Below are 20413 nucleotides of genomic sequence, written 5' to 3'. Positions count from 1 at the left end.
AATATTTTGTATCTGTTGAATCCCTTGCCAAACAAAACCACGATTGTATCTATTTATAGGCTACCACAACCAAAGACTTTCTGAGATAATAATAGGGTATAAGACAGTCTTATGTAATTCATGAAAAACTGTATACGTGGAAATGTGTACATGGAAAAGAGCAACTCTGAGAAATTTGTAGGACTGCTTTTAAAAGGCGGTATTGTAGTAACATAATTTGAGTGAGATTGCTCTAGGACAGCTGCTTATTATTTACATGAATTGAGAATGGATTTAGAGTAGTCCCGAAGAGAACGACTTGGGGGTGCTGGTGAATGTGAAGCTTGACACGAGCCAGTAACATGCATTTGCAGACCAGAAAGCCAAACACCCTGGGCTGCAAGTGTGACCAGTAGGTTGAGGGAGGTGGTTCTCCCTCTCTGCTCTACTCTAGGAAGACCTCACCTGATTTACTGCATTCAGTTCTGGATTTCTCAGCACAGGTAGGACATGGATCTGTTAGAGTCCAGAGGAGGGTCACAAAGATGATCAGAAGGCTGAAGCACCTCCCACAGAAGTAGAGGCTAAGAGAGATGGCCTTGTTTAGCCTAGAGAAGAGAAGGCTCTGTAGAGATCTTACAGTGACCTTCCAGTACTGAGAGAGGTCTACAGGAAAGATGGTGAGGTCCTCTAACGGGGACTGTAGTGATAGGACGAGGGGCAATGGTTTCAAGCGGAAAGAGGGTAGATTTATGCTAGATATTACAAGGAAACATTTACTGTGTGGGTGGTGAGGCACTTGCACAGGTTGCCCAGGGAAGTTGTGGCTGCCCCATCCCTGGAGGAATTCAAGGCCAGGCTGGATAGGGATTTGAGCAACCCAATCTAGTGGGAGGTGTCCCTGCCTGTGGCAGCGGGGCTGGAAGTAAATGATCTTTCAGATCTCTTTCAACCCAAACCATTCTATGATTCTATATTTTCTGCAAATGTAGCTGTAGAATAACAAAATTAGTCAAGGATGTCCTGTCTATGGCTGTCCTCAGGATTAAGGATATCTAAGACTACTAAGGTTATCCATTACTACGACAGATCAGTTTTACCAGGCACATGCTGACAGAGGGCATTATTCTAAACAGTAGCATGGTATTTCTACGGGTTAGCCTAGTAAAATACACAAGTCTAGTGTATTTACTATTAACTTAGTAAAATACATAAGTACATCTTACTAAAAAATTCCTTATGAATGCAACTGGAAAGCATGCAAAATAAATTCATTTCCAGAGATGGGTACAATGAATTTAATAATAAGATTTTAGAACTGATATTCTTATTTGAGCACTAGCATTGAATTCACAGTATGGGGCATAATGTTTCACTCCAAGTAAATGTATTCCTCTTTTATTTCTGACAATGATAGAAGACTGTGTTTTATACATGCAATTATAGAACACTTATTGTCCATGATTACCTTCTCAACCAAGTTACTATTTATTTGTGAAGATATTTTATTGTAGGACGATAGGTTTAATGCAAACCTAGAAAGTTTCTCAGTTGGTAATTGTTACCTGGGGTTTGGAATCTAGTTTTAGAATATTTTTAGCCAAATTCATTGTACTAGAAATTAGATGCTGTCCATTTTCATAAAACCTAAGAAATACTTTTTATGTAACTCGGAGGACAAAGAAAGAACATTAAACAGACCACTAATTAATTAAGAAGTTGTACTGTCTAATTCATCTGATATATCTTCCTGCAGATTTCAATTTCCAAGACAGGCTGAATTTTACAAATAACAAATTACTTTGACTAATACATATTCTTAAATTGCCAAACCTTTTCAAATATAAAGATAGTGCATAGCTATGTAAGAGGTTCACAATATATTCACTGGAAAAAAATATATTTCATATTGGAAATTAGAATATTCATAAATCTATTTAAATCTGATGATTACAAATAATTGCTCTTCAAACGTAAGCTTACTTACCATATCCAATAGGCAACAAAATTTTCCATGTACAATCTAAATTACTAGGGTAGTTTCCTGGAAATCCTGGGCTCAGGATCACACCACCCAAGTTTGTCAGTGTTCCACCACATTTAGCTACGAAAAATAATAAAAAAGTTACTATATCTTTTAATAATATTATTTATTAATATTTGCCATGTAATTAATTAAAAAAATTGACTTTCCATTTCATCCACATGACCCTCAAGCACTGAAAGTTATCACAGTCAAAACATTCGTCATGAAGGAGAAAAGAAAAATAAAAAATTAGAGTTAGACCAATATGTTCACTTAATGCAATATGTTCTCTCTGATTTTACTGTAAATGTGTAGCTGGACGTGTGTACTGGGTAACCCATTGTCTCAGCTGGCAAATTATGTTAAAAAAGTCTGGTGCTATGTTGAGATAGGCTTCAAAATCAGAAGAACCAAAATAGAATTAAACTGAATTATGACACTGATCCATGATGCAGCTGCAGATCTACTAGTTAATATAGCTAAAACCATATAAGTTTAGAAACAATCAAACAAACCTCAACACACTTCTTTCTTTAATTCAGAAAGAGGGATTATTCTTTGCTTACTATCTGCGTGCTTTCCTTCAGCAAATTAATTGGAGATTGAAAAGCCATTTGCATCCTTTAGGATGATATAAAGCTAAATTATAAAAATATGAAGCATTTTGTAAAGAAGTGGCAGAGTTTACCCTTTCACTAGGACACTAATATGAATGAAGACTAAATCAAGAAATCAAATTAAAATCCTGTAATTTCTATTTCTTATTTGATTTGAGGAATCATTAATTTAAAGCCCGTGAGTCTTCATGCCAGGTATTACAGTGATATATGATCTGATAACAGAATTATGATGCTGCGATACTGTATATTGTGATAATTGTATTAAAAAAAAGAAAATAATCTACTGGTGAGATCACACAAGAAATTGAAATGAAACAGGAAGAACTCCACTAACAGATGAAAAATCAGTCTCAAGCTTCTCCAATATCTTTTACACATTGCAATCTTGAATGTAATATTTAGTGAAAAGAACAGATTTTAGTTTGCATTTCTAGAAAAATCGATATTGTAAGGGTTATAGAAGGGAGAAGAGGGTAAGGATTTAAGGGTTTGGTTTATTTTCTTGGGAGTACTTTCATTTCCAAGATAACAAAATTTCATGAACTAAAGGAAAACTAAATCAATGAGCACACTGCAAACAAGAACAATATTTAACTTACAAGGTGAATATATACAAAAAAGTCTCCACCTTGATCCCAAAATACACTTTCCTGAATAAATTTTCCACTTCTAAAATTGATTTGAGGAAACTACAGTGATTCCATTTTAATCAGAAGCGACTGCATCTGTGGAAGTTGACAATACAAAATAATACATAGGTCCAACTCGACAAGGAATCTTCAAAATGTAATATTGCTCAATATTGCTCAATGTCATCTCAATCTTTTAAATTCCTCATAGATACAAGGGTAAAAGAAACAGATTTGATGACTTATGCATGTTAAAAGCATTCACTGAAGAATGTATTTCAAAGCTGAAGCAACAGAATGTTATGATGGAGATGTGCTTCACTCCCCTCCATTGTTACTTTTTCTTGAAATGAGTATGTCAAAAGACATCAAAATCTTGACTTTCATAAATGTTGTGTAATCAAGAAACAATGCAGTAGAAAGATTATAATCAACACTGGGAAATTTCCAACCTGTTAAGTAAGGTGTGCTTAAAAGGGAAAGTATTTTCAGCTTTGTGGTTTTAACTCAGCGTTGTTTAATGGCTTTCTCAGATGATAAGAGCCAGCCTTTTCTGGAACCCTACAACTGATTTTCATTCCACCGTTAGGCTTGGCTTCAGAGCTGCTCTCCTCTGCATGCAGACTGCCTGCTTCTTTGAGAAGTGTCCTACGCTCACTGCATCATCTGCCTTGTTTTTGAGAAGGTCCTCCAAGATGAGCAGGCTGCAAAAAGAATATGTCAACTTGCTCTGCTTTCTGAAGATGATTTAGTCTGATTCAAAGCAGAGTGCTAAAAAAACAAGCTAAAAAAATGTTAAACATACGGTGTTTCTCCTTTGCCCACTCACAATATCTTCTTGAAATAGCATACACACTATATAAAAAAGAAAAAAAATATTGTAAAGTTTCCATATGTCTTGGATACAAATGGAAACTCAAAAAGTTTTGAATGAAACAGAATAAAGTAAAGAAACAATTGGCATGAGAAAGTCAGTTTCTTCTGACTGATGTTCAGAACACACTGAAAATGAGTAAGTATCCATACCAATGCAGAGAGGAGATGGGTAGTTCCAGCGTCGAACTGTTCCTGGCATACAAGAAATATGAGAACGACCCTGTTTGGAAAGGGTGAAATATTAGATTACAGATACTCATTATCAGACTTTCCAGGAAGGCAGCACTACAGAGGACCTCCTGGATCATTGTAGCTGTGCCTATTGACCAAGTGCATTATAATCCTTCTTATGAATTTGTTGAATGCTATTTTCAAATACTTCAGGTTTTACATTCTTATTTTTCTACTGGATAAATGTTCTAAACAGCTCTTCCTTTGATACTGTGAAAGCCTCTTCACATTTTTTACTAAATATAGGTCTGGTTATAAGACAGAAGCAGCTGACTGTGCATCTCTATGGTGAAATTGGTTCACTCCCTATTTCCATTCCAGGTTTCTCATCCACAGTGTAAGGTGCTAGTTCCTATTCCAGGTCTAACCTGGAGTGAATTAACCACTGCTCTGAGTGACCAGTACAGGAACAGAGGAATTTTTTCCAGATCTGGTTGCTACAGATGGTAGGGATGTGTGGTCTCAAAACATGACCCGCTGCATACATGCAATGCCTTGGCAGACAGCTATAGAAGTACAAATGCCTCTTTAGTTAGTTGTCATGTTTAGTTTACTCTGCCTACTTCTAAGAAACATCACAAGAAAGAAGAGGAACCATGAGGTATCTGAAAAATGACATGGCTGTAACCTGCAAAGCCTAAGAGTGGCTGCCCAGGACCAGCTGTAAAATGCTCCCAGCTTTGCTTGCACTGATAACAAATCAAGCTGGAAACAATTAATGCAATTAATTTATCTTTTTTTTTTCCTGTAAGGAACAGGTTATGCATTCTGCTGATGGAATATGAAAACTGAATAAACTGTCAGGAGTGAAAGATATAAAGATTGAGACATGAGACTAAGAGTAAGGTTTAGTTCCTGTTTTAATCGTTTGAATATTTAAGGTTGGCCAAGTCATTTAATACACGTGATAAAAACAAACCAGAGATTTTTAAGAGTCTAATATTTAGTAAGGTAGCACTTTTTATCAATATAATATGAAGACTTATGTAAATATTATTTGTCCATAGCAAACAAATTCTCATAAAAATAAGAAAAACATTAATTAAACTACAGTAAAGGAAAACCTACTTGATGAAATTACTTCAGCATAATTTGGTATGTTTACAACAAAGAAACTACACACATTAGCTTGAAGAAAGTTCATATAAATTTGTATGGAATTGTATAGGATAAAACTACTTTTATTAATAATTCAGTTGAGAATATTTAGAATCATAGAATCATAGAATAACCAGGTTGGAAGAGACCCACCGGATCATCGAGTCCAACCATTAGACAAACAGCTTCTGAAAGACAAACTAAAGGATTTCCAAAAAATAGCTTAGAAAAAAATAATTCAGTTTTCATTAAAATTGTGTTACTTAAATTAGTCTTTTTCTTATAAAAATACTACAAATTGATAAGAATTCAATAAAACACTTTGATTTTAAGTAACTTTTATTTTAAAGGAAAAATGTGCACGCAATTATTGTGTCATCTTACTTACTTTCAAAATGGATGAGGTTAATTTACTTAATGCAATATTCCCTGTTTTATTTTACTCTTTGTTCCTGGTCTTCTATGATTGCATGTCTCTGATGTGAGTCAGGGGGAAGCCATGATTTAACTACCACAGTCATGAAAAAAAGTAAAATGGTCTATGAAAGATCTTTTGAAAAATAAAATGAAATGGTTTCTCTGGCTTCAAGCCTCTTCCCAACAAGAGCACACTCTGATTTCAGTCTTTTAAAGTCCCCTCCTGGGGGGAGACACTTAATCCTACAGCTAGCAATTACCTTTCTTATGCATCTCCAGGTAGTAGTTTGAGCTCTGTGACTTTTCTGGTAAGTCCCAATTATAAACTAATCCACATCTGATTGTTATTGCTAGCTGTGAATATGTTCTCTAAAGACTGAGGGTAAATTCACAGCTAGAGTTAAAAAAAAAAAAAAAAATCTGCAAAGTTATGCAAACATACTGTGCTCATTAGAACTATTTTTATTTTTAATTTGGAGCCACTTTTACTTGACCTGTCTGAGCAAAATACTATACGTGTGTGTATGCATTTTCTCACAGCAAAGACCATAGAGCACAGAAATCTTCGTTAATATTTTGAAAATATTCAAAATATTTTCTTTTTAATTTAGATACTGAAGGTCTTTTGTTTTACACTTTGTACAAGATCATCAAACTAATTTCTATATAATTCAGATTCCCCAATTAAAATTAGATTTGCATATGTATGGAAATAGAGGTCAGAAGTGCAGTTAAAGTACAATATTCTACCAAATTTTAAGAAAATATTTCATTATAGAATCCTTGTAGATGTACAAAACCAAAAGTGCAGTTAGTCATATTTGAGGACCACAGAAAAGAGCTGCGAACAGGCAAAAGATGTATTTTTTGTGACAGCGATACAGAGAGTGTGTTAAAATTTAGCATTAACACAGATCAGTTTCTTATGCGCAGATCTCTTCCTCACAAATGCATGATTATTTTATACTAACAATGTATTTATGAATACACATTTCTTATTTTTTTCTAGGCAAAAATAGATCTAAAACATCCAGTCAATGCCAACAATGTATATCTTCAAAGGGTTTCCTGCACTCATTCCAAATACTTCTGAAGTATTCTTGTTTTACTCTTATCACTCCACCTCAGTATCTCAGCAGAACTGTTTTAAGTACTGACAGAAAATCCAGTGATGTTGTATCTTGAGGGTTTATGTTTTTCTAATCCATGTCATAAAAAATGGAATCATGCCCTTTTTTCACATGCAAAATTCAGATGTTGCATAGTTGAAAAATCAGGGAGAGTATAGTAAGAACTTGAAATATGATGGGCAATACAGGCAATTCAACCCATCAAACCTAAGCATTTTAAAGTTAATAACATTTATTCTGCTAATCAAAGAAGAAAGATGATACTTAGGGAGTATTTCAAATGCACATTCTTTAGCATATGTACCTCCTTAACTTTTCTCTTCTGAATCAACCTCCAAAACAAAGTGTCATGATGCAAACTTTGTATCAGGAATATTCTCTGGCTTGTGATAATTAATGAACTATGATACTTCACCAAGACCAAAATCATGCCAGCACCCCATCCTAACAAATTAATAGTGCTGAAGATTAAATTTCACTTTCCACACCTTTGCCTTGGCTATTGCAACATAGATGTATCTGTAAAATATGGCATTTCATAATATACTTAGTTTAATGCTACTTTAAAATAGAAAAAGGTTAATGATTTATTAACAATCTTTGAAGAGACTGTATAATAAAAATATGATACAAAATCTCTCCATTTCTTACCGACATTACTGCTACCTACAAAGGCTACTATAAGTGAAAGATAAGGGAAAATAAATTGAATAAATTCCATACGTTTTAAAGCAGTACCTATTATATGAAATAAAATAAATATATAAATAATTAATATAAATTTTCCTTTGCTAGAAAGAGGAAACCCCAAGTAGTTTATATACAAATCATCATCTGGCTTGTAAGCAATCCTCAAACCATTAAATGAGCAGTGAGCACTCAGTATGGCTAAAGCAGCTTTATTGTGCTGTAGGATACTTGTACGACAGAGTCTTTTTTGCTATGGATAGTGGATGTTTCTGATATAGGCTTCTTCAAGTAACACTATAAATGTAAAGAGCATGGATTAGGTTAAAGACTTGATCCTATATCTGTAATGACTGAAAAAGTAAGCATGATACTGGTTACCTAGAGAGACTTTTCAAATGCAGGTGTTCCCATAGCAGCCTGGAGCTAAGATGTTCCATCTGAATCCTGTCTTAATTTTAGGAAAATGGTAAGGAATACTAAGACCAAAGAATAACTCTAGATCTATTGGGGGATAACTGAATTGGCAAACATCAGATAGAAAGCCATGACTTTATCCTTCTCTAGAACAGAAGTTGTGACACTTTGCTTTCACAGTGATGTGCTTTCTCATTGTCTTGAGCGGGACTGGTTACCACTGAAAAGATTCTGAACTCAGATATATTCAGTGTATCACAGCAGTGGTGGAAAAGATGTAAATTAATTAAAGGAACTAATGAGGGAAGAAAAAGGCTTTCAGTCTTCACTTTACACAGTACTGTAACATTTACAAACAGCGGCTCAATAACTTATCTACAATGGGAAACTCAACCACTGTGTGAATGCTGCACATTCCCAATCTGTGAATGGATTTGTAATAATTATTTCCTTGAAAGATTTTTAAGAGTAGATTTAGCATGATTAAAATTTGCTTTAGGAAATAAATTCTTCAATTTCTGACCTGAATATGAGATCCCATGATGTATTTAAAATTTCACTCAGAAGAACCACTTCCAAAACTGGAAAAGCACAGCACAGTTTCAATGAGCACAGTTCTAAAATAATTTTCAAGACAAAACATTTTAACCATGTTATTTCCTTGTCCATTTTAATGTCTTTTGCTTCTCAGTGGTATGTTAATCTAAGATAAGGTTTACCAGCCCAGATATATTGAAGGCCATATATGCTATATGTTCATAGCTTTATAATGTGGGAGTACTTATATAAGCTCTACTTAAATCACCTCTATGGATGCACCAAAGACTCTTCATTAAACTAGGTTTTGGGTGGGTTTATTGCCATTTTGTTGCAATTATTCCACAGGGTAAAATTCAAATAAAAAAAGAAAGAAAGAAAGAAATACCTGTAATGTATATCCTGGCTCACACTGAAATGACAAAACATCATTCACCATATATCTATCTCCTGATTTGATCCCATTGCTAGGAATTACTGGTTCTGGACAGGCAGCAAGGCCTACAGCTGAGAAAAGTAAACACAAAGATTGAAAAAACATAGATAAGTGAACAACAGCTGTTTATTAATATTCTCTGCTCTAACAAATTCTTTCCACAGCATTGTTTCTTTTCCTAAGAGAATATGAATCAAAAAAATATTTCAAGCTTAAACTGAAATTTTGCTTAAAACACAGAACTTTTTTCAGAACTTCCCTGCAGAATACAAATGGTATAAGTGAAACACAGAGATTATATACCATGGCTGCACCAATTACTATGCCGTGTTGCTGTCACATACTATCCCATTTTATTATCTTCAACCGGTATGGTATTTCTAGTATATTTTTTCTTTCTTATTCTTGTGAAGGGAATGAAGGAAGAAGAGATACATTTTAAGTATATTCTTTCTCTGCAACAACAGACGTGTAGAACTACTGCGGTTAGGTGGTAGAGCCTTTAGGAAGACCAGTTAAAGGACAAGGGTGTTCCTACTACTCCGTTGACTGGAAAGACGTTCAGACATCTGAAATTCAGTACTTTTAACCAAAAACTAAATCTTTGCATAGATGTGACAGGAAAGTGTTCTTAACTATTTTTAAACCAGGCATTAAGAAAAGATTAGTTTTACAAAGAATCTTCATGATTAGTAAATTCTCAAATGTCTCCACCTAAAGTTGACAGCTTGAAGTACTAGTTTCTGGTTTTTGACAAGTGCATATCACTTTCTTCTTTTTCCCTTGGGTTCTTATCAAAGGAGATTTTAGGCAATAGAACTGAAAATTATCATCTCTGCTATCTAAACTAAAATGTTCTCAATGAACAAGACAGTTGAGAAACTGCAGATTAGCTTCAATAATTCCATGTTTTTAAGATTTTATCTGCAAACAGAAGGACCAACAGAAATAGTTTGACAAAATTTATTTAAAATACATAATCTTAATCATGAAGCCCTTTATTAATTTGATGAAGTTACTACTGAATCATAAACATGTAACTGCTATGTTTTATCAAAATACGATAGTTAGAAGATAGAACAGGATGAAAATAGTTTTTACAATGTGTGAGAACAGATCTTTAGATTTGTCACAAGATTCTGTAAAAATCAAACAAAAATACCCAGCTTTCCTGAAGGTAATGTTGTGTGTCCTTTAGTTCACTTGTATGAAAAAGTAACTGACTAACTGCTACAACTCTAAATCTAACCCCTTTGGTGACAGTAAGTACAACTGGAGACAGTGTTAAGTACATAAATTACATGAGAGTTGGCTTTATTCTGATACCTGGCATTTTAGAGTCTGTTGTTCCAGATGCTTCATTATGGAAGAATAACTGATATCATTCAGAAAACCTAGTCTTTCTACAGAAATAAAGTTTTCTTTCAGATAATACTATTTCCACATTTTGATCCAGACAGGGTTTTAACTTTTTGCCCTAAACCTTCATGTGTCTACTTTTCATCACTCACATATAGACGCCGTACAAATCTTAAACACACAGAAGAATTTTGTGCTTCCCACTTCATCCACTTCAAGTCATTTTTTTTGGCAGCTTAAAGTAGATGTATGGTTTCTAATAAAGCACAGAGAAGTCTGAAAAATAGCTTTTATACTTCCACCTGAAATTGTGATTACTGAATCGTTTCTTTTCTTTCCTGGAAATATGCTGTATCATCTTATATGTTCTAAGTCCTGTGCCATTGAGTCTTACTACATTTCACTTTTTCAGGAATGTACAGTGATAATGACAAACCATTCTAATGCTGAATGACAGTTATCAAAGCATGAAGTTCAGTCTTCATAAGAACTGATGCAAGAATTATTAAACTAAGCATTTTCTAATTAGCACATAAAGAATTATTTAACAGTTGCAAGTTACAAGATCTCCTTGAAGTGGTTCCTTTCTGTACTGGAATGTTTCATGTAGGGCAATGTAAAAGTACTTTAAAGATTTTCAGCAATTCTACCACAGCATTTACGAATTTTGATGTTCTACCAATACCATCATCTTTGAAATGATATTGTGGTGACTTCATGTGACCACTACAGACTTCATGTGTGATCATCATGTGGAACCATAGTGTTCCAAATAGGCATGAAGATGGCACCATTAACTTCATTGGTATGGAATTTTTTTGCAGTTTCCTAGTATCAGGTTTTTGGTCAACCATTCTATTCTGCAATACCATAAATGTATCCACATCTGGGAAATTTCTTTGAGTACAGGTACTAAATAGCTGTGATCTGCATCCGCACAAACTGACTGTTTCCTCCAGCACTAAGTGAAGGGTAACATCTTATTTCAAGAATTCATACTACATGACATAGACTATTGTTTACTATAATAATTTGAGAATCCAGTGTTAAGACACAAATTAAATGAATCACAGAATCACAGAATAACCAGGTTGGAAGAGACCCACCGGATCATCAAGTCCAACCGTTCCTATCAAACACTAAACCATGCCCCTCAGCACCTCGTCCACCCGTGCCTTAAACACCTCCAGGGAAGGTGAATCAACCACCTCCCTGGGCAGCCTCTGCCAGTGCCCAATGACCCTTTCTGTGAAAAATTTTTTCCTATTTTCCAGCCTAAACCTCCCCTGGCAGAGCTTGAGGCCATTCCCTCTTGTCCTGTCCCCTGTCACTTGGGAGAAGAGGCCAGCACCCTCCTCTCTACAACGTCCTTTCAGGTAGTTGTAGAGAGCAATGAGGTCTCCCCTCAGCCTCCTCTTCTCCAGGCTAAACACCCCCAGCCGTCTCAGCCGTTCCTCATAAGGCCTGTTCTCCAGCCCCCTCACCAGCTTTGTTGCTCTTCTCTGGACTCGCTCCAGAGCCTCAACATCCTTCTTGTGGTGAGGGGCCCAGAACTGAACACAGGATTCGAGGAGCGGTCTCACCAGTGCCGAGTACAGAGGGAGGATAACCTCCCTGGACCTGCTGGTCACGCCGTTTCTGATACAAGCCAAGATGCCATTGGCCACTTATCCTTTGTATAATATTTTGTTCTTTGTATATACTACTGCTTTGGTTTGATGGTGCAACTTGTCATGTAGACTATTCTATCAGAATTTTGCAAACCACTATGCAGAACAGACTTATAATTGACTTTATTTCATATAGCTGACAATAAAAAGCATTATTACCTCCCGAAAAGCAAGGAGAAAATTGGAAACAGACTCAAATACTATTCTGAACCCTCACCCCCATCATTCTAATCATTATATAATAAGGCTAGTTTAGTTAGAGAACTAGTTTAGTTTAGAACTGGTCCAAAAGTCTTGAGAGCAAGCAAACAAATTCTGGTATCCAGGGACAAACTAGATGGCTTAAATGTGCAGACACTCTGAAATACATTAAACTAGATTGTATGTCAACAGTCAGTAATAAAGAGAAAACATGCTAAATGTCAAGTCTAAGCAATCAAAAAGGGACAAGGATCACCTAGTGCATGCTCTTCTGAGCTCAGCTTCTGCTACAGAGTACAAGAGAGAACACATCAATGTCAAGAATGATAACCCTCTCCCTGACCTTCCTTCACTTACTGCCTGCTAAATACTTGCCTGGCTCTGCTGTGGCATAAGACAAATATGCTTCACTTCCATAATTATATACATGCCTACAATTACCTCAAATTCTGTCGAAACATCACTGCCATTGCTGGCAGAAAGAAAGTTTTTGCTGGCATATCTGACAATATGAATGCCCATTAGTGTCCATTTCAGAAAGCTGCACTGAACAACACAAGAATTTCTTGACAGCTTGACCAGAAGTCAGCAGGCTATCAGGTTTTCTCTTTTTTTTAATTCCCCCCTCCCAGCCCTATGTGGCTAACTGAAACATATTGCTCTTTATTATACTGCAAACATCAAGTTGGAGCAAATTGTTCTTCCCATTTTCATGATTGTATACATCAGAACCAAAGCTTTCCCTTCCAAAACTGCATGCTTCAGATATCAGCCCAGAAAATGCATTTATCTACTACTGCATGAGAAGTCAGGTTCAAGTCAAAAGCTAATACTGATAAGATCAGGCCCTATTAAATTAAAATGGCATATTTATGATTCACATCTACTTTAACATGGGGAAAAAGATTGCTGTGCTAGGAGCCATCTTAAAGTTCAAGAAAGATCTTAATTTGGGCCAACAAAACTGAATATGCTTCTTAGAGGAATACATTTTCTTCTCTACCAGTCTGATTTTTACCTTTGAAAGCTTAGAGATCTTTATGATAGATAAGTATTACAAAAAATAGTCATTGTTCTCTAGTCCCTTTACCAGTGAATTCATTATTTCAGCTCCTGAGAACTTCTAACTCTTGAAAACATACAATAAAGAGCTTCATTAAAGAAGACAGTAATTAGAAGTAAGCTCATGTTCTCACATGTATTACATTGTCTTAGTATAACAAAAAGCTTACAAAAATAATGATGCTGAACTGTGCCATATATCCTAACTGAAGTAATAAAGCTAGGTGACGTAGATTGCATAAACAAGAATTTTTACTGAAATATTTCAATTCTAGTTGCTACATCTGGATATATTCACCCATATAGATGTTCGTGGCTTAAACATACATGTCTATATTCATCACCTATATTCAGTTCTTACTAAAATAAATATGACTTGAAATGAGAGGTCCAAGCAGCGTGCTGTATCAGCAAACACTAATTATTTAGAGATATTTTTAATTTGTTTGTATACTAAAGAAAATCTTGAAACTGCTACTGCATTAATAAATGAGATTTTTAAGACCAGATTTGAAACATCAGTGTCCATAAAAGTAATTGCATTAAATAGGCACATTTTTAAACCATACAGTTTGGAAACTTATTTCCTTTGTTCATTAAGATTAAAAGGAATTCAATCAAAAAGCAGGAATATTTATACTTCTTCCTGTTGTACATAATAGAAATGCAACAAAGCACCTTTTGATTGGACTTGTTGGTGGTTTTGAAAATAATTCTATCATTTATGTTGCCATAGTTAGGGGGAAAAATACATGCATATGAAGACTGATTTTAAATGATGAATTTTTGCCTTTTCTACAGTTAACCGTTGCATATTATACTGCTTTGTTTTTCACCATAGGTTTCCACAATTGGTTTAACACCTGCAGTTCCACTGAAATAACAGGAAACAATGCCATGCAGTGTCTCTCAACAATACTTAAAATATGTTATGGCCAGAATGATATTTTTCTGATTTTCCAATTATTTCTTTTAGTTTGAGTGAGTTCATGTATCTGACAAGAACAGAACAAAATAAAAAAAATACAGAGGAATCAAAGGGAAAAAAACCGCGTATCTAGGTCATCAATTCGACCACAGCATACAAATTGAGTACGGCAACTCAACTTGGACAACCAACTCATATTTTTGATTCGTACCAAAAAACTGTCCTGGAGTAATGACAGAATGATATTATTCACCATAAGACTTATGTTTTTTTGAAGGCTACAAAAGGGAACGTGTACTGCCTAGGTTAGACATGAACTTAGGTTTGCAGGAGCAGAGTGCCCAGATCCTTCCCAAGATGATGAAGACTTACATAGAAACAACCCACAAATGGAGAGGACAAGTGAAAGACACATTAATAAAAGGAAGACTAAATTTCAAGAAGTAAAAAAATACTTATTCAATTATTTAAATGATCTTGAAATATTTAGGATTAAAATAAGCTGTCATTAGTGGCTCAGCTTTTAGAAAGTATTTCTGAAGTTCTATAAAGTTACTTTACACAGCAAAATACAGTGTGAAATATGTGATCAAATTACAGCACACTAAATACATTTACTAAAATAAAGCTGTTTTCCCTAACATACTGGATCTAAACCAAATATGCTTTATAACATTTAGACTGGTGAAAACATCTTTTTAAGTAAAATCTGTCATCCATTAACTCTAAAATACTAAGAAGATGTACAATTAGTATTCTAGGAATTATTTCTATTCCAAATAAATAATTTAGAGGTGACATAAGGATACTCTCCTCTGATGCTCCTTGCTCCTTGGAATATCTTCTAGGATGAAGGGAATATTCCTAAATTATCCTAATTTCCTGATGTTGTTATGAAGACTCTTGTCATATAATGTCATTAGGTGTCCACAAGATTCAGGAATGGTTGGTTTGAAATAGTTTTTCCTCCTACTCTAATCTGAAATGTACATGGAGGATAAGGCTAGATGAAAAACTATTAGGTCTACTTTCTCTCTTCTCTTCCTATCGTACCCCACTGATGCAAGATTTGAAGCTAACTGCACCAGCTGTGATCAGAAGCTTCTTAATGTGGATTGGCTTTTTTTTCCTGGTAATATCTACAGCTGGGAAGCTAATTGCTTTCACTGTAATTCCTAAAGGTCTTCTCACTAGAAAAGAAATTATTTTAAGGTGTGAAACCATCCCTTCATTATTCCAGCACCTACAATCTGCTACCTAGTGGGTGTTTGCATAGAAAGGGTTTAGTTCTAATAATTTATCATCCTTGTCAATCAAGGAACAATGAGTACATGGCAACTTTCTGCTCATGTAATATTTTCTATTCATATTCAAAAGATGCATACTTATAATTTCAATTAATCCTTACTGGGAACTATACACATGTAGCAGAAGAAAAAAACTGAGGCTGTATACCATGAGGGATTCAGGTAGTCATGAAGTTTAGTATTTTGGTTTGTTGTTCTGGAAAAGGAAATTAAACCACGATCTCTGTGGATTTTTCTGAAATATGATGAAAAATCAGAACAACAATGGATTTTTATTGTTATTTTTGACTGACAGCCATTGATTGCTCAAGAAAACAACTTCATAAACAAAGCCATTCCTCTTCCACAAAAAACCAAGAATTATATAGATGTTTGGATTCACAAAAGTGTTACTCAAATACTAAAATATACATAGCTATAAATAAAATATTTCCAATAAATCCATTATAAAATTTTAAGTAGGGTCACAGAGGACCCACCAAACTTCTATTGCAATATACGTTAAAGATGAACAAAATTACCTGGTTAAAAATGAATTTACAAGTGTACCCGCCAATTATAGTTATCGGAGTGCTAGGTAAAATTTATTTTTTTGAGTCATTGTGGCATAATTCTGATGACTCTTAAAAGTAATCTATACTGATACTAGCTCTTACTTATTGACAATATTCCCCAAAGATTTTGTGCTCACTCTTTGTCCCTCTAGTCTATAGTGTCCCTTCAGCTTGCTTTCTGATCAGGAAATGAAAAGGTTTTTATAGAAAAGCTTACTGGAACTCTGTGATTCACCTTTGAAATGCTATCTTTTTTTCCATACATTACTGAGTTTTATTTTGTTGTGACTATGTAAAATAAAAGTACTAAAATAAATAGCACAACTGATAAATGGGCAATAAGGCCTTCACTACTGCAAGGTCCAGAATCCATTGCTTTTCCTTTGTCCTCAATGAAGACAAACTAAAAAAAGACAAGAGTGAATTCCTGTAAAGCAGCTACTGACATCATAAAAAAAGGAAGACAGAAGGCCTCTTTTCTGCAATGATTTGAACCCGCATTGCTGCTGCTCAGAGGAATATCCTTATCATGGAGGTACACAGAGAATTTCAGAAAAGGAGGTAAACCCCTAAGTGTTCTTCTACAATTCTTTCCATAGACTTCTAAAGCATGTATTTGATCAAGAACATGTATTTGATCAAGAACCATGTACCCACTTAAGTATCACAACCAGCTGCTTAAACCCTATATATATCCAAGTCCATCTCTCCTTTAACATTAAACATAGCCTCACAACAGTGGCATCTTCTTCATACATCTGATCTTAAGCTACTTCTGTTGCTCAAACAGAAGGTGACTGAATGATCACAGACTTCAGAATCAAACTCTAGCATTATCTGCAAAATGTTACATAGAAAAATATTTCCTTCCCTGCTCCTTTCTTGAACTGAAAAATGACTGCTCAATATAAACCAGCAAATTCTTGCTGTGGGGATTGCTCAGTTTCTATATTCAGAGACACACACAGATGTACTTTATTCCTGCTAGCCCTGCAGAGACCACATAGCCACATAAGAAAGGAAATCATTCTTTACTGACAGACTATCAACAGAATAGTTAACTAAACTCTGAAGGCTGAATGTTGTTACCTTGACTTGTACAAAGCTGCACTTCTAAAAAATCCTGGCCTTGAAATATTGGCAACGCTGAAGTCAATAGATGCTTTAACAGAGCACAGTTGTTGGACTGGCAATTAGGAGAAAAACAGAAGCATAAATCCAAGTGACCTTGTATGCTCCCAAACACTTTTTTGTTGGTAACAGAGCACATTTTTTTCAGGAGTCACAGGGATAATAAAACTGATACAGCAAAAGATAAAAACTGAACTTCAGAATGTTCATTGTACAGCAGCTTCCTAGAACAAATTTGTACTTTATACTTCATATTTTCACTGTAGCTTAAGGTGAAAGGCTCAGGAAGGAAAATCGGCTGACCAAGTGTGGAGGAGGTCTCCCCAGAAAAAAAAAAAAAAATTAGAGAACTTAGTCAAAACAGCAGATCCTAAAAATATTCTACAGAAGTAATAGTCATATTTTCATTCTATATCACAGAATCACCAAATTGTTTAATTAGGAAAAAAGCTTTAAGATCTTTGAGTCCAACTGTAAACCTAACACAGCCAAGCCCACAACTAAAATGTGTCCCTAAGCACCATATCTACACACCTTTTAAATACCTCCAGGGATGCTGACCCAACTACTTCCTTGGGCTGCCTGCTACAATTCTTCACAACCCTTTCTGTGAAGTAATATTCCCTAATATCTAATCTAAACCTCCCTTGGTGCAACTTGTGGCCACTTCCTCTCTTTCTATTGCTTGTCACACAAAAGAGACTCAGACCCTCTTCACTACAACCTACTTTCAGCTAGTTATAAAGAGTGATGAGGTCTCCCTCCAGACTCCTTTTCTCCAGACTGAACAACTGCAGTTCCATCAGCCACTCCTCATAAGGAGTTTCATAAGTTGGTTTTCAGCAATTTCAATGTAATTTCATTTAAAATTTCAGTTTCATAGATATCACTAATATCAGGTTCATGATAAATAGACTTTTGTAGTCAGGGAAGAAACTTAAAAAATCCCCACAACCCCAAAAGAACAATATAAATTCCCTCCCTCTCCCTTTGCATGCTTTTTCTAGTTAGAGTTTACAATAACAAGCAGTCTTACTTTTGTATTCTAGGTGGAAACCAGCTGCTGCCACACTAATGTCTGAGTGAAAATGTAAGTAAAGTTGATTGGAGGTGCTATTCAACAATGCTGGCACAGTTGTACCTGGAAAAATAAAGTTACAGAATAAACTGTAGCATGCTAATATATCAGTTTTATACTAAAAAGTCATAAGCAGGACTGAATCAGGCAGGCTCATTTACTTCTCATTATGTGCACAGAAATCTCAAACTTTTTCCAGTGTTTCACCTTATTTTCTTCTGATGCAAGGATGGTAATGGCTGGACTCGATGATCCAGTGGGTCCTTTCCAACCTAATGATTCTATGATGCTATGATTCTAAGGAAATTTTGGTTATAAGTCGCAATACTAAAAGTCTGTGTAAATACAAGGAAACAAGATCTCCTCATGTTCAGATGAAACTTTATTGACTTGGATAGAAAAAAGAGGTGCAAACTTACTATTTACCCTCATTCTGAGGGTATGACAGGAAAAGAAGAAACAGATGCAACACAAAAAAAGACCAACCCAAAACCCAAACAAAACCATATTAGTTTTATAGCTTAATCATATTCAAATAACTATACTGAAATGGTGTGCCACTCCACTAACCCTGGACACGTTCTTTGCCAGTAGCATTTTTAAGTTTGACATGACATTTTCTTTGTTACCACATGACTACTACGTAACTTACATTCTACAGTCTAAACCTGGAACATCTACTGAAGCTAAAAATTACATCATTTTCTATGATAACCCACAAAGGCAGTATCAAATAGCTAATGAACTTCAATGATGGTTACATAAGAAATATTTTAATTTCCTGTGGGGCATTTGCTGTTTCTATAGTAACTGTGAGCAGCCTAAGTATAAGCTTGAAACGCAGGCTTAAAAGGAAACGCTGGAAAGAATTATCTTCATACATCTAGAGTTTAAAATATGAAATGGCAAATACATTTAAATCTAAATCTTGATATAAATGGTGAGGAGCTAAAAGATGACAAGTTGGCCTTTAATGAAGGTTTTATTGTCTGACATGGAATTTCCAAGTGTGGAAATTCACAGACAGTATAGAGCATTCATAGCAGACAATACTTCCTGTGGAATACAGGAAATAGCAAAATACCTTCCTGGAGGGAGGACCTTTCACTGTATCCAAACAGAATTTGAAATACATTTAAGGTGTTTGTCCTGCAGGTATTAAGATGTTGGCTCAGAACGATTACACTCTTCTGTTGACAAAATTGCTTTTCTGGCAGTCCTGTTCCTTTTAAGATCTGCTAATGTTTAACACCAATCTCTTACTTCCTTAGACAGCAATATTCAATAAGATGAGAAATTATATCCTATTGCACTGTGAGAAATAAATGAGGCTGGAGTTGTTACTTGCGTAATTAGCGTATTCAATGGCAAAGTTCAGGCTGGTGGCCACACTTCCAAAGTTTATCTATGAAGATGCTATGGGAAACAGTTTCCAAAGCCTTGCTGAAGTTGAGATAGACAACATCTATGGATCTCCCCTCCTCTACTCAGCTAGTCATTCCATCATAGAAGGCTATTAGATTGATCAAGCATGATTTCCTCTTGGTGAAACCATGTTGACGACTCCTGAAAATCTTTTCTTCCAGATGTTTGCAGATGATAACCAGGATGAGCTGTGCTATAACCTTTCTGGGGATGGAGGTGGGGTTGACTAGCCTGTAGATTCCTAGGCCCTCTTTCTTGCCCTTTTTGAAGAGTGGAGTGACATTAGCTTTTCTCCGGTCCTCAGGAATCTCTCCTGTTATCCACTATCTTTTAAACATGATGGAGAGTGGTTTAGCAATAGCATCTGCCCACTCTCTCAGCACTCATGGTTGCCATAGTGCCCATGGATTTGTGAGTGTCCAGTGTGCCTAGATAATCTTTTTCCAAATCATCCTCAACCAAGGGACATTTCTTTCTCCAAACTTCCTATCTTTTCTCAAGAGTCCAGCATTCCTAGAGGCCAGCCTTAGCCAAAAAGACTGAAGCGAAGAAGGCATTCAACAACTCTGCCTTCTCTGCATCTTCCATCACCAAGGCAACAACCTCACACAGCAG

The 20413-nt window shown here is 35.4% G+C and overlaps 1 protein-coding gene across 1 annotated transcript in view; it reads right to left on the bottom strand.

Moving 5' to 3' along the window:
* The window catches only part of CSMD1 (CUB and Sushi multiple domains 1), a 1116699-nt gene that overhangs the window by 141186 nt on the left and 955100 nt on the right, over positions 1 to 20413 (bottom strand). The window contains exons 37-40 of the mRNA XM_069851527.1: positions 18332 to 18436; positions 9036 to 9154; positions 4281 to 4350; positions 1967 to 2083 (exon numbers count right to left, since the gene is read on the bottom strand). Coding sequence (XP_069707628.1) covers positions 1967 to 2083; positions 4281 to 4350; positions 9036 to 9154; positions 18332 to 18436 — 411 coding nt within the window. The remainder of the gene's footprint in view (positions 1 to 1966; positions 2084 to 4280; positions 4351 to 9035; positions 9155 to 18331; positions 18437 to 20413) is intronic.

The sequence above is a fragment of the Phaenicophaeus curvirostris genome, chromosome 2 (assembly GCF_032191515.1).
Source record: "Phaenicophaeus curvirostris isolate KB17595 chromosome 2, BPBGC_Pcur_1.0, whole genome shotgun sequence".
In the NCBI taxonomy this organism is placed as follows: Eukaryota; Metazoa; Chordata; class Aves; order Cuculiformes; family Cuculidae; genus Phaenicophaeus; species Phaenicophaeus curvirostris.
The sequence above is the reverse complement of the archived record's forward strand: the minus strand, read 5'-3'. Positions and strand labels throughout refer to the sequence as shown.